The sequence below is a fragment of the Ursus maritimus genome, unplaced genomic scaffold, assembly GCF_017311325.1.
Source record: "Ursus maritimus isolate PB19 unplaced genomic scaffold, ASM1731132v1 scaffold_19, whole genome shotgun sequence".
NCBI classification, from domain to species: Eukaryota; Metazoa; Chordata; class Mammalia; order Carnivora; family Ursidae; genus Ursus; species Ursus maritimus.
Genome location: NW_024424341.1, coordinates 57,819,266 through 57,833,100, shown reverse-complemented (window position 1 = coordinate 57,833,100; position 13,835 = coordinate 57,819,266). Strand labels below are relative to the sequence as shown.

General features: G+C 54.1%; 1 protein-coding gene across 1 annotated transcript in view; it reads right to left on the bottom strand.

Moving 5' to 3' along the window:
* Window positions 1–591: 591 nt before the first annotated feature.
* MYH14 (myosin heavy chain 14) overlaps window positions 592–13,835 on the bottom strand; it is an 84,751-nt gene continuing 71,507 nt past the window's right edge. Inside the window, exons 34-40 of the mRNA XM_040634342.1 lie at window positions 10,321–10,449; window positions 9,597–9,685; window positions 9,389–9,512; window positions 6,122–6,330; window positions 3,224–3,332; window positions 1,434–1,606; window positions 592–1,326 (exon numbers count right to left, since the gene is read on the bottom strand). Coding sequence (XP_040490276.1) covers window positions 1,173–1,326; window positions 1,434–1,606; window positions 3,224–3,332; window positions 6,122–6,330; window positions 9,389–9,512; window positions 9,597–9,685; window positions 10,321–10,449 — 987 coding nt within the window. The 3' untranslated portion in view covers window positions 592–1,172. The remainder of the gene's footprint in view (window positions 1,327–1,433; window positions 1,607–3,223; window positions 3,333–6,121; window positions 6,331–9,388; window positions 9,513–9,596; window positions 9,686–10,320; window positions 10,450–13,835) is intronic.

Here is a 13,835-nt window from a genome sequence, read left to right as displayed (position 1 = left end):
CCAAAGGCCAAATGCTCCATATTGCCCACTCTGAAGCCAGACAGTGTGGGTTCAACTTCTGGGTAGCTGTGTGTCCTTGGGCAAGTCTCAACCTCTCTGGGCTTGTTTCCACCACTCTAACACGGCAGGAAGGGGTGATCTATTCATTCAGCAAACATGAATTCCAACTACATGCCAGGCACTGTTCCAGGTGCTGGAAAGCAATGGAATCCCCGCCTCTAGGGGTTGTGCAGGTTGAGACAAGCGTCCCACGTTTAATCCACGTTCAGCTAAACAAAGGATCACTACTCAACACGTGGCTCAGCAGTCACTCTGTCACTGTTTTGCAAAGACTAAAGGTCAGCCAGAGTGCAGCATACCTTCTGCCACTTATTGGGAGGCTTGGAGCAAGGGACAGCACAGCTCAGCCTGTTTCCCAACTGCATAATGGAGGGAATACGTGGGAAGGAGGCTGAAATGAGTTTTTTCACATTCAATGCCGGTACAGCAGAGGCTCCCAACGCTAGCCAGCTGTGATTCAAACCAGCAGACTGCCCCACCTGCTGCCCCATCAGAGATCCCCCTGCACGAACACACACAGCCCCAGCGGGGTCCGGTTGGGGTTGGAGTTTATTTCTGCGAGAGGCCCCACAGGAAAATCCAACCGCATTGTGACCACACAAGAGCAACCGGAAAGGGGGGCAGAGCATGGTGGGGGGAGAGGAGTCCCCTTATCCTGCCCCTCTGCAAGGGTCAAAGGCTGGTGGAGACCTGGGGCTCAGGCTGTTGTCGCTCAGAAATTCAGGGGTCAGTGGCTAAGTGGAGAGAGAGGAAGAGAGAGAGAGGGAGGGGGAGGGGGAATGGGAACCCCAGCTTCGGAGGGCAGGGGAGCCATGCTCCCTTGCTAATAAAGATCATTAACAACGTAAGGATGGAGGGGAGCCCTTTGGGACCACAGCTTGCCACCTACCCCTGGATTTCCTTCCCAGCGAGAGCCCCAGTCCTCGTCTCCCTGCTCGCCTGCTCCTCTGTGTTTAGGGGTTCACAGGAGGTCTCAGCGCCACCCCCCCAATAGTGCCAGAGGGTGGCACCATTTCCAAAGTGCAAGAAGCCAGAGGGAGGGTCCCTGGAACTGGAGCCTCGAGGGGCCAGGGGCCAGGGAGGGAGGGGCCATGGCTGGGGACAGGGTAGGGTCACTGGGGCTGGGACGCTGGCGGCCCGTCAGGCTCTGGGGGTGGCGGCCCAGCCCCAGGCTCCGCCTCCTCGGCCTCCTCTTCCGAGACCACGCCCTCCTCCAGTCGGAAGACCTGGCGCACGGTGCGGGTGGTGAAGGTGAGGGGGCCGCGTCTGCAGGGCGGAGGGAAGACCAAGAGACAGCAGTTAAAGGAGGGGGGCAGAGAGAGCTGGGAGACGGGGCTTACAGAGCGAGGGTGCTCATGTGCGGCTGGCCCTACCGGAGCCGGTTCCTCAGCGTGTTCAACTCGCGGTTCATGGACTCCGAGGCCTCTGTGACATCTTCCAGCTCGTGCTGCAGCCTCCTGCGAACTGACTGAGCCCGGGACGCCTCCTCCTCGGCCTCCTCCAGCTGCCGCTTCAGCTGCTTCACCCGAAGGTTGCCCTTCTCCAGCTTGGTGGGGGCAGAGGGCCGGGTTGAGTCTCCACGTGCAGTGCTCACATACTCCCTCGGCCCCCAGAGCCCCCTCCCTCCTACCCCCCACCCCACACCTTGTGCCTTGCCTTCTGTTCATGCTTTGTTCTAGATCCTTTTGCCAGCCTCCATCCCAGCTTCAAATGTGAGGCTGTCCCCCACTTGGCCTCAGAAGGGTCTATTTATTCCCAGAGGCGACCCCATCTCTCCTCTGCTCAAAGCCCTCCCATGGCTCCCCAGTGGCGCTGGGACAAGGTCCCAGCCCCTCAATCTAGCATTCCAGGCCCTGCAGGGTCTTCTTCCCATAAACCCATTGGCCAGATCATCTTCACCGAGACCCTCCCCAAACCCTGCCATCTCTGTCTCCAGAGAGGGGAAACACGTGATCTGCCTCCCACCAACCCCTCCGGCCTCATTTCTTACCATTCAACTTTCCTTCCCCATTGTTCTCTCCAGCCACACTGCTCTGCTTTTTGCTCTAAACTCACCAGACTTATTTCCATACCCCAGGGCCTTTGCACCTACTGCTCCCTCTGTCTGGCTCTTTCTATCCCTTCAGTTCTCAATTCATATGTCACCTCCTTAGAGAGGTCTTCCTGACCTCACCCCCCACCCCCAATCTAGGGAGTATTCCCTAATCCTCCACATCTCCTTCTCTCTTCATTCTCTTGTTCCTTCATGGCTTCTGTCACAATCTGTCCTCATCTTTCCTTGTTTATAGGTTTGTGTCTTCCTTTTCCTATGCTACAAATGTGAGCTCCGTGAACATGGGGACCTTCTCTGTCTTGTTCACAGCCATATCTCCAATGCCAAATATATTAGTGGGTGCCCAAAAATTGTGGAATGCAGGTCGAATAAGCCACAGCTGAGCTTTTAAGGGCACGGTGACTCTGTCTGGAGTCAGAGAGACCTGGGATCTGATGCAGGCTCTGTCTCTAACTGTGTGACTTTGGTACAAACTGTGTCCCTTTTTAAAGTTTCCATTTTCCCACCTGTGCGCTGGGGCTGGTGAGAGAATGCAGACTTTTTTTTTTTTTTTTTTTAAACCACATGGCACAGTACTTGGGGCACAGTTGCTGCTCAATAAATAATTAAGAGCACAGACTCTGCCACTGGAGTCCTGGGGTTTGAACCCAGACTCCATATTTCATGAGCTAAGTGAGTGAACAAGTTACTTCACCTTTCTGGGCATTTTTCTCACCTGAATAAGAGGGAAAAGGATAGAACCTACCTTGTAAGGTTCTGATGAGAACTAAAGGTACTACACGTTATGTCTTTCGCACAGTGCCTGGTACATAAAGGCACTCCGTAAACGTTACACGTTGTGATTTTAGCCCTGGCCTGGCCTCTGGGTAGGGTTTCACTTCTGCCTTCTCCCTGGTTGTCTCAGCTCCCCACCAGGACCTGTCCTAGATTCCACAATTTACAGATAGCAAAGTCACTGATTCCAGCTCTCTGCTGATGCACCAAGTCCCAGGATGGAGGCCTCACGTGGCCTCTGGTGATGGGAAATCGCTGCCTCCACAGAGATCATGGGCTACTTCTCTGTCAGTGGAGACCATCCCCCACTGCTCTCCAGAGACGTCAGCTGCTCACCTGGTCCCGGAGCTGGTCGGCCACCCTCCGCTCCTCCTCCACCTGCAGCACCACCTCCTTAAGGCGCTTCTCGGCCCTGCGCACCAGCTTGCCCGAGAGGATGCGCTCCCTGGAGAGAGACGTGAAGGAGACAATCAGGAGAGGTGCTCATGCAGGATTCTGTCCCCTCAGCCTTGTCCTGTTTTTGGAGTGGCCTCTTCCCTCTTTCCCACCCCCAAGTGGCTCCCATAGTCTGCTCAGGTCAGACATGGCTCCCAGGGTCCCGACTCCAGGGCATCTAGTCCTTGACTTGTGCCAAGATGCCCAGTGTTCCTGGAAGTGTCTCCATGTCTGTACCCATTCTCCATACCCTCAGTGTGTGCCCCTAGTCCTCCTCTCAGGGAACCGACTCACTGACTGCCAGTCCCCAGGTCAGATCTGGGGCATTATCCTTGCGCCTTCCCTCCTCGCCCTATGCCCAGCCTGTCCCATTGCTCCCTGAACTCTGTCCTGTCCCTTCCTCTCTGTCCTCCAGCCCAAGCCCCCAGCTCAACCCTGTGCTCTCCCACCTGACCTGGCCTGCCCCTTCTCTCTCAATTCCCTTCTCCACTGTCCATAAGTGCGTGTGGGACATTCTGGAAGCCCAGCGCTCCCCTCTCAGCCACCCGCCACCCTGGCTGCTTCTCCCCTCTCATATACATGCTTTCTCTGGACAAGCTCATCTGCACCCCAGGTCTCCACACCCATCAACAGCCCAGTGTCTGCTAAATCTGTCTCCTGGGCTCCACCCTGGGTTGGCCCCCAGCCTTGGCCGTCCCTCAGACCCCACACACCCCTCACATTCCCTGCCGGGCTCAGTGCCTTCTCCCCAACCTGCTCCTCTTCCCCTGTGCTCCACCTAGATCTGCCGGTTGGGCACCGGCTCCTGTCCCCTCAAAGCCTTCCGCCCACCCTTGAATTTCCCCTTCCTGTGAACCCAGCTCATCTGCCCTCTCCTGCAAGGACCATCACACACGGGGTGAAGTCCATGTGATGGGGCTCCTCAGGATGGGCAGTGCTTGGCAGCCAGGACTGGACATGGCAGCCCCAGATGTGCTGAGAGACAGGCACGGGGCTGGGGGAAGTGGGAGGGCTCGAGCTGTGGAAAGGGATGCGGTGGGGGAGGCTCCTTCATCTACAGACCCCCTGGCCACTCCTTGCTCCCAGGGTGACTTTGAGCAGGTCATTAACACACTCTGAAAGGCCTCTGCAGAGATCCCAGATGACATCTCCCATGAGCCCCTGAGCCCTTGGCCAGTCCCTGGCATGAGAATACCTTCTCCCATGACCCTCTGGGGCTGGTTCCCATTGCCTGTCCTTGAGATCTCTCATGCTCATCATGCTCCCCAGTGAACTCAACTTGTTCCCCCATATTCCCCTAGTCACGAGGACTTAACCCCAAATACTGTCCTCTTCCCCCTACACCCACAACAGCCTATCAGCCCCCAGCTCCATCCCTTCTGTCCCTGACTCTCTTTTTCATCCCCTCGTGTCTATCCTCATGCCTCAGCCCCAGCTGAGGCCTCAGCTCCTGCCACCTGGACCAGCACCCAGCCACATCCCTGGCCTCCCAGCTCCCAGTCTCTGGGAAAGTCCCAGCAGGACTTTCTACACCCAGCACTGGCCCTGCCTGCTCCCCCCCCCCCAGCTCAGAGCCCCCCCCGCCATGGCTTCCCATCCCTCTCCTGAGTCACAGGCTCCCCGTACCAGTCACCCTCCTCCTAAATACCCTGATATCTCCCATATGTGTCCCCAAGGCTGCTGCTCCGCCTGGGACAGAAATGGCCTCAATTCTCACCTCTTCCTGTATCCACAGCCTCTACAAAAGGATTTTGCAGCTTCTCGCACCAAGAGACAGAATCTATTTCACCATTCCCTTAAATCTGAGCTGGCCACATGACTTGCTTTAGTGACAGGAAGATGCAGAAGTGACATTGTACCAGTTCCAAGTCTAGGCCCCAAGAAGCCTTTAACACTTTCCCTCACTCTTGGAACCTGGACTCTGCCATGTGAACAATCCTGGGCCAATCTGGAGCAGAGACGAGTGAGCCTCAGTGTCCCAGGCAAGGCCGTAAGCAAATGAGAGCCCAGCCAAGATCAGCAAATCCATCTAGCTGACTCACCTACAGATGCATGAATGAAGACCCCATGCTCAGATCAGCAGAACCTAACAGAGGCCAAAGACTCATGAGCAATAAGAAATGGTTGTTGTTTTAAGCCACTAAAGTTTAGGGTTGTTTGTTATGCAGCTAGAGCTAATTGCTACATTACTGTTTGAAGATTTATTTATTTTAGGGAGAGACTGTGTGGGAGCAGGGAGGAGCAGAGGGAGAGGGATCAGCAGACTCCACGCTGAGTGTGGAGCCCGATACAGGGCTCGATCCCATGACTCTGAGATCATGACCTGAGCCAAAGCCAAGAGTCGGATGCTCAACCGACTGAGCCACCCAGGCGCCCCTACATTACTATTTAAGTCATATTCTTAGTGGGAGTACAGTTACTTGCAGCCCAAAGTATCCTAACTAATAGAGGAAATCAGCCATCATTAATATTATGATGCCTTTTTTTTTTTTTAAGATTTTATTTTTATTTATTTGACAGAGAGAGAGACAGCCAGCGAGAGAGGGAACACAGCAGGGGGAGTGGGAGAGGGAGAAGCAGGCTCACAGTGGAGGAGCCTGATGTGGGGCTCGATCCCGTAATGCTGGGATCACGCCCTGAGCCGAAGGCAGACGCTTAACCGCTGTGCCACCCAGGCGCCCCAATATTATGATGCCTTTTGGATGTTTCTAAACCAGGTGCTTGTAACACAGAGCCCCTTCATCTCACTGACCAGAATGTGGGGATCACCCTCCAGCTGTGCCCCCCTCTCCCACCTACCTGCTCTCCTGCTCCAGCTGTTCCTCAGCCTGGGCCAGCTTAGACTCAAGGGCAGCGATGACCATCTTCTGGCGGGCCCGGGCCCCAGCGTCCTCCTCACCTAGGCGGCCCCGGAGCTCCTGCATCTGCCGCTCCAGCTGCTGTCGCCCGCTCTCTGCCTTGGCTGAGAAACTTCGCTCAGCTGACAACTCTGTAGTCAGTGATTCCACCTGTAGAGGTGGAAAAAACAGAACCATCATGGGGGAGTCTTGGGAAGATGGTAGATAAATTCAGGCACCTCCCACAACTGAGTTGACAATGGTTAAGTGCATAGCACAGAGCCTGGTACATACTAAACACACAATAAACGTCGGCATGTATTTTTCCCGATTGGCTTAGTAGCCAACAGCAGTGCCAGCCCCAGGTTTTAACCTTTCAGATAGCTTTTTGCTATTTTAATAAATCCACAAGACTATCGCAAACTTGTCTAAATGCTATAAATTCTACCTCTGACTGTGAATGAGTCCATTCGAAGGGTTATCACACCTCAGTTTGCACCGGGATCATCTGGGGAGCTTGCAAAAAAGATGCAGACCACAGGGTCCCACCCCCCAGAAATTCTGCTTCCAGCCAATCGGGGCGGTGGGGGGCGGGGGTTGTCCATGACTCCGCATTTTCAACAAGCACCTCAGGTGCTTCTGATATGGGTGATGTGTGGGATCATTTTAAGAAATGCCAACTCAACAAACAGGAGCTACTACATTGAGAATATGTGTAAACACACCCCTAATAATAGTTCCCGTTTATTTATTCAGCTTGTACTCCGAGTGAGGTCCTGCGCGAGGGCTAAGGAAGTGAGTCAGATCTAGTCTGATTCATGCTTTATTTCATTGCGCCCTCACGGGAACACATCGACATGGTGATCAGCATAGGCTCCTTTTTTTTTTTTTTCAACTTTTTATTGGAAAATGACACTGTAATACTGAAAGTCAGAAACTGATGAAGTCTATGATGTCAGGAGTTAACAAAGGCAAACACCAGTGTCGCTCCCACCCAAGTGAAGAAATAGAACGCTGCCATTCCAGAAGGCCTTGTCTGTAAACCACCCTAATAACAACCCCTATGTCCCCCACAAAATAGCACACCATCCTGACGTCATGGTCGTCATTTCTTTGCTCCTCTTTCCAGTTTTATCACTCAAAGAGGAAGGCCTAGATCCTATAGCGGAATCTTGCCCATTTAAAAACTTTTGTGCATGTTCCTTTTTTTTTTTTTTAAGAACCCAACGTGTACACTTTATTTTTTTTTTAAAGATTTTATTTATTTATATGACAGAGAGACAGCCAGCGAGAGAGGGAACACAAGCAGGGGGAGTGGGAGAGGAAGAAGCAGGCTCCCAACGGAGGAGCCCGATGTGGGACTCGATCCCGGAACGCCGGGATCACGCCCTGAGCCGAAGGCAGACGCCTAACGACTGCGCTACCCAGGCGCCCCATATTTTTTTTTAAGTAGGCTCCATGCGCAGTGTGGAACTTGAACTCACAACCCTGAGAGCAAGACCTGAGCTGAGATCAAGAGTCGGACGCTGAGCCGGCTGAGCCACCCAGGAGCTCCTAGGTCGCTGTTGTTTTAAAGCTACATGGTTTGGGGGTACTTTGTTACGGCTGCCCCAGGAAACTAATATAGTGACTGATAAGTATTGAAAGAAAATCACTGTGAACTCATGCTTTACACAGAGTGGACAGATTTAAAGCAGGTGTGATTATTATCCTTGCAGAAGCTCCAATTACTCCATTTGGGGCCAACAGGAGCCTCTCCTGGTACACGTCTCCATGCTTTTTGACATAAGTATGCAGGCCCCTGGGGGCATCTGGGTGGCTCAGTCGGTTAAGTTTTTTTTTTTTAAGATTTTATTTATTTGAGAGAGAGAGTGAGAGAGAGAGAGAGAGAGAGAGAAGGAGCAGGGGCAGAGGGAGAGGCAGAAGCAGACTCCCCACTGAGCAGGGAGCCTGATGTGGGGCCTGATCCCAGGACTCCGGAATCATGACCTGAGCCAAAGGCAGACACTTCACCAACTGAGCCACCCAGGCACTCCTTGGTATCAGTTTTGATAGGTCAGTATCCTTGGCTACACAGTGTGCTCCTCTGGTGTGTAGCTTCCAACTGTATTATTTCAGGAAAGTTCGTGCATTATGCTCTCAGGTTATTTGCTCTGTCCTCCTGCCTGGGTCGTCTTCTTTGGGACTCCCATTACCGTATGTTGGATCTTCTTAGCCTGTCTACAATATTTGCTATTTTCTTATAAATCCCTTTCTGTGTCTTTTAAAGTTTCATTTTGATTTTTTTAAAAGATTTATTTATTTACCTTAGAGAGAGAGAGAAGGGGGGACAGGCAGAGGGAGAGGGGGAGAGAGTCCCAAGGAGACTCCACGATGAGTGTAGAGCCTAATGTGGGGCTGATCCCAGGACCCTGAGATCATGAGCTGAGCCGAAGGCAGATGCTTAACCAACTGAGCCACCCAGGTGCTCTGTTTGTCTGCTACCCATCTCCCCAACAGAATGTAAGCACCTTGAGGGGCAACTGAGCCACTCATTTGACTCTTGATCTTGGCTCAGTCTCAGTCTCATGGTGGTGAGTTCAAGCCCCACATTGGGCTCTGTGCTGGGTGTAGAGCTTACTTGAAACAACAACAGCAAAAGAAGGTAAGCACTACAAGAGTAGGGCCTCTGTCTTAATTGTGATCCCTACTCTATTCCTGGAACCTAAGACAGTGCTGGGTGCTCATTAGAAATGAGGTAAATAAGCCAACACATGCTCTAGTGAAGGGAGCACAGGATCCTACAGCCGTACAAGGAATGATGGGACTTAACCCAACCTGGATCCTTGGCGGTTAGTGGAAAGAAGAACCTCTTTAAAAATCAAAATGGCGGGAGGAGGCAGTGTGCCTAGGTGGCTCAGTCAGTTAGGCATATGACTCTTGGTTTTCAGCTCCGTTCATGATCTCGGGTTCCTGGGATCGAGTCCCGGAGTTGAGTCTGTACTCAGCAGGGAGTCTGCTTCTCTCCCTCTGCCCCTCCCCCCACTCATGTACGTGTGCTCGTGTGCTCTCTCTCTCTCTCTGAAGTAAAATAAGTAAGTTTTGTTTTTTTTTTTAATCAAAATGGGGGCAGAGCCAGACATTCCCTTCTCCTTTATCTGCTGAGTCAAGGGAATTCGCAGATTCATAAGATTACTCTCTGAGGTCAGTGGGGACCCAGGCCACCCGGGGGGGACAGGGCTGCACTCACCTGCAGAAGCAGTTTGCGGTAACGGTCATTGAGCAGCTCTGAGTTGCTCTGCTCCTCCTCCAGCTCCTCTTCCATTTGCCCCAGGCGCCCCTCCAGCTGCCGCTTCTCCTCCAGAATGGCTGCCCTAAGGAGGACGGGAACAGGGGGAGGTGAGAGGGCACGACAGTCAGGGAGGGTGCCCTGCCCCACATTACAATGGGCCACTCACTTGCTAAGGCTGCCATTGGCCAGCTCGTCTGCCATTTCGTCCCGCTCCTGCTGGATTTGCCGCCGGGCACGATCTGAGGCAGCCAGTTCCTGTGATGACAGAGAGCGGTGGTCATCAGTGGTGGCGGGGTGAGGCTATCTGGGCACCGGCCTCCCTGCCCCTCACACCTCGTCTCTTGGCCTTGTCTTCAGTGCACACAAACATGCTATCCCTGGGCAACCTTGGAATGAACTTCAATCTACAGGCAGATGTCTCCTAAACCTGTCTCCGGAGCCCCGAACTCATGTCCACCCCAGGCCCCTCCCCCTCGGCACGGCTTCCCTGAGCTCAGCATCCTCCTTTCCAACCTGCTCCTCCCGTCCCCCCAGTCATGAGGCCTGACCCCCAGGTCTCTCCTTACCTCCTCTGCCCCCTTACAACCCACAGCCCTGTCCATGCTGACCCTTTACTTTCCCTGCCTTGCCTCTCCCTGCGCCCTCATGGCCCCAGCTCAGGCCTTGTCCTCTCTCCCCAGCCTTCCTGACTCCAATCTCCCCCTGCTCAGCTCAGAACCCTCCCGGGGCTCCCTAGTGCCCCCAAGCCTAGCCTGTTGGCCCTGCACCCCTCTGCCTCCAATCCCCAGGGGCCGCCCGCTTTCCCATCCCCAGGGCCACGCCCACCCCTGCCGCCAATCCCCAGGACCCCGCCTACCCCACTCGCAGGGCCACGCCCATCCTGGCATTACCTCCTGCAGCCGCAGCACCTCCGCCTCCAGGGCCTTGAGGCGCTTCTCACTCTCCCGGTTCTGGGCAAAGATTTCCTCCCGGGAGCTGCGGGACTCTTCCACCTCACGCCACAGCTCCTTCATCTGGGCCTGGGCGGAACGAAGCGAGTGAGCGGGCGCAGCCTGGTCGTGACTCACGGGGAAGCCCCTACCCTCGCCCCAGCCCTGCGGGGACCCCTCGGCTCCCCGAGAACAAGCAAAGCCCTGCAGCCTGCGGCTGCTGCAGCCCGCCCTGGCCCCTTGCTCTGTGACCCCGAACCAGCCACTCGACCTCTCTGGGCGTTGGCTACCTCCAGTTTAAAAAAAGTTAACACCTTAAAATTAAAGAAAGCGTGAAATGGGTGTAGTATTTGGACTCTGCAGGACAATAATGCTGGCGCACACTTCCTGAACATTTACCGTGGGCCAGGTAATCCTCAAAACTCCAGCTTGTGGGGACTAGTTTCCCCCCAGTGTAGACACGGAGCAGCTGAGGCACAGAGAGGCTCGGCAACAAGCCAAGTATGGTAAATGGCAGAGTCAGGACTTGAACCCAGGTCATCTGGCCCCAGGGTTTCCACTTCTAGTCACTTTGCTATGTGGCCACACTTTTCAGTGTAAGACTTTTCAATGGCGCTTAAAGAAAAATAAAACACAAACTTGATGTCCACCACCATTAAAAAAAAAACTCGGTAGAGAAGACAGGAGGACAGCACTGGGCTTGACTAGCCCGGCGATTATCATCGCTGTTATTAATATTATTACTTGCTTGATAATAACAGTTTTTCAGTGCAGGCACTTTCTTTCAGAGATGACCTAGTGGGAAATTTTTACTTTTTGGAGAGGGAGCTTTCTATCCCAGCGCTGCCCAATGGGGAGCTATAGCAAGGACATGCATTCACATTTTCTAGTAGCCATGTTAAAAAGATAAAAAGAAATGGGTAAAAGTAGGTTAAACACTATATTTTTATTTAGCCTGACATATCCAAAATTTTATAATTCCATTTATAAACACTATAAAAAATTTTGAGATTTTATTTATTTATTTATTTATTTTTTGGTACTAAGTCTTCAGAATCCAGCATGTAATTTGGATTTCAGCCCCACCACATCTTAGTCCAACAGCAACATGGGGCTGGCACCCACTGTTTTGGACAGCCCAGTTCTTTTTTTTTTTTTTTTTTTAAAGATTTTATTTATTGATTTGACAGAGAGAGACAGCCAGCGAGAGAGGGAACACAAGCAGGGGGAGTGGGAGAGGAAGAAGCAGGCTCCCAGCAGAGAAGCCTGATGTGGGGCTCGATCCCAGAACGCTGGGATCACGCCCTGAGCCGAAGGCAGACGCCTAACGACTGCGCCACCCAGGCGCCCCTTGGACAGCCCAGTTCTACACTTAAAAAAAAAAAAAAAATTAGACTTTACACTGACACATCATTATCATTAAAAAAAATTTAAGTAATCTCTACTCCCAACCTGGGGCTCGAACTCACGACCCCGAGATCAAGAGTCACATGCTCCATTGACTGAGCCATCCAGACACCACCGCCGGCCCCCCCAATTTTTTTTAAACAACCAGATATAACTTTCATATTAAGGGAGGAACCCTAAGGCATTTCCATTGCAAAAGTTAAATAGAATAAAGAAACTGAACTTCAAAGCTAAGCATTTTAAGTGAAGGAAGTAAAAAAATATAGAAAGCATCAAGTGAGCCTTTGGCGCATGGATGTTTATAAAGCGGCGGGGGGGGGGGTGCTCCCGGGGCCGAGGGGGCGGGGCGACAGCGGAGCGATTCGCGGGGGTGTGCGGGCGCGGGGTCTTAAGCCCCACCCCTACCTGCATCTTGCGGAGCTGCTTCCCCGCCTCCTCCTTGCCCTGCGCGGCGGCCGCGTTCTGGGCTCTCAAGTCCTCCAGCTCCGCCTCCAGCTTCTTGCGGGCGGCCACGGCCAGGGCGCGCTGCTTGCGTTCCTCGTCGCGCTCCAGCTCCGCATCCCTCAGCTGCGGGGAGGCCGGGACGGGCAGGCTCAAGGGACCGGCGGCCCAGGCTCCCTCTACGTGCTAGTGACCTAGACGTCCACCCGCCAGCCCCTGTCCAGGCCACTAGCGCCATTCCTCCGGCCCTCTTGCTTCTCTACACCCCAAACGGATCCCAGCTCTTCGTCCCCAGATCCCTGTTTCTGGGCTTATCCTTCCTATTTACTCCAGCCTCCGCTCTGCTCCCGTGTGTCCCCTCCAGCCCATTCCCGCACAGCTCCAGAGGGTCCGGCCCCACTCAGAGCTGCCCTGCCCCTCCCACGCGCAGCACTCAGCGCCGGCCGGCTGCACAGCACCGGGAGTCCCTCCACTGGCCGAGTCGCGGACCACAGGGACAGGGGAATGAGTAAATGAAGGGGAGGAAGGCTGTGGATGAAGGGGCGTGGAGGAGCTGGTCCTTGAGCAATGGATGAGCGCTGGGGCAGGCTGGGGGATGTTGGGGGTGGGCTGGGGATTGGGGAGAGGAAGTTGCTAGAAAGGGCAGATGGAGGAGCAGCTGGGTGCAGAGGTGGCTCTGTAGAAGCGCGCTGGATGGTGGGGAGGCTGTGTGTACGTGGGGGGCTCTGTGGATGCCGAGGCGGATGCTGGGTGAATGGTCTGGTGATGATGTCTGATCGGGTAAGTCAGTCGGTCAATGGGACATGCGTGTGGTTCACGGGTGATGGTGGGTGAATGGGCTGCGGAGCAGAAGGGCCCTGGGAAGAAACACTGAGCAGCAGATAGGTGAGAGAGCCTTTCTTGGCCCCTGTTTTGCCGGCAGGCAGGCGCCAGAGCCCTCCCAGTGGGATGGGAGCCCTGCAGCCTCCAGCTTGTCTGCCTGTACCTGCTTGGCCAGCTGCCGCCGCCTCTCCTCGCCAGCCTCATCTCGGCCCTGCAGGTCGCGCTCATGCTGTGCCTTGAGAGCCTGCAGGGTCACTTCCAGGCGCAGCTTGGCGTCCTCAGCGGCTGTCAGCTCGTCCTCCAGCTCCGTCACCTGTGCTCGCAGGTCGCTGGCTATCTGTTCTGCCGCCCGGCGGGATCGCTCCTGCTCATGTGCCTGGTGGGGATGGGAGGGTGAGCTCTGGGCACCTGGGGCACAGGGAGGGGGAGGCCAGGATCCTAGCTCTATCCTAGGACAGAGCGAGGGAAGCTTTGATGGTCAAGGTGATGTGCACATTCCGGTTTGCTCATTCATTCACCATTTCCCGGGCAGCTAGTTACTACGTGTCTCGTTCTGAATCATCCTAAAACATTTCATTAATAACCTCTGCCTGCAAGTTCTGTTATCTGAAGCCCCCGAGAGTCCAGCTCAAGTGTTTGTTAGCTCAGCTGACTCTCACTCACGGTGGATTATTGCCTCGTGGGTTTTGAGATTTTGCATCGTGAGCTCACTTCACTAAAGGGGCTTCGTCTTTGGGAACATCCTGTGTGGACATGGGTTGAAGGCATGTCGCTCCAGACTTGAATGTCGATTTGTGCCGGACCCC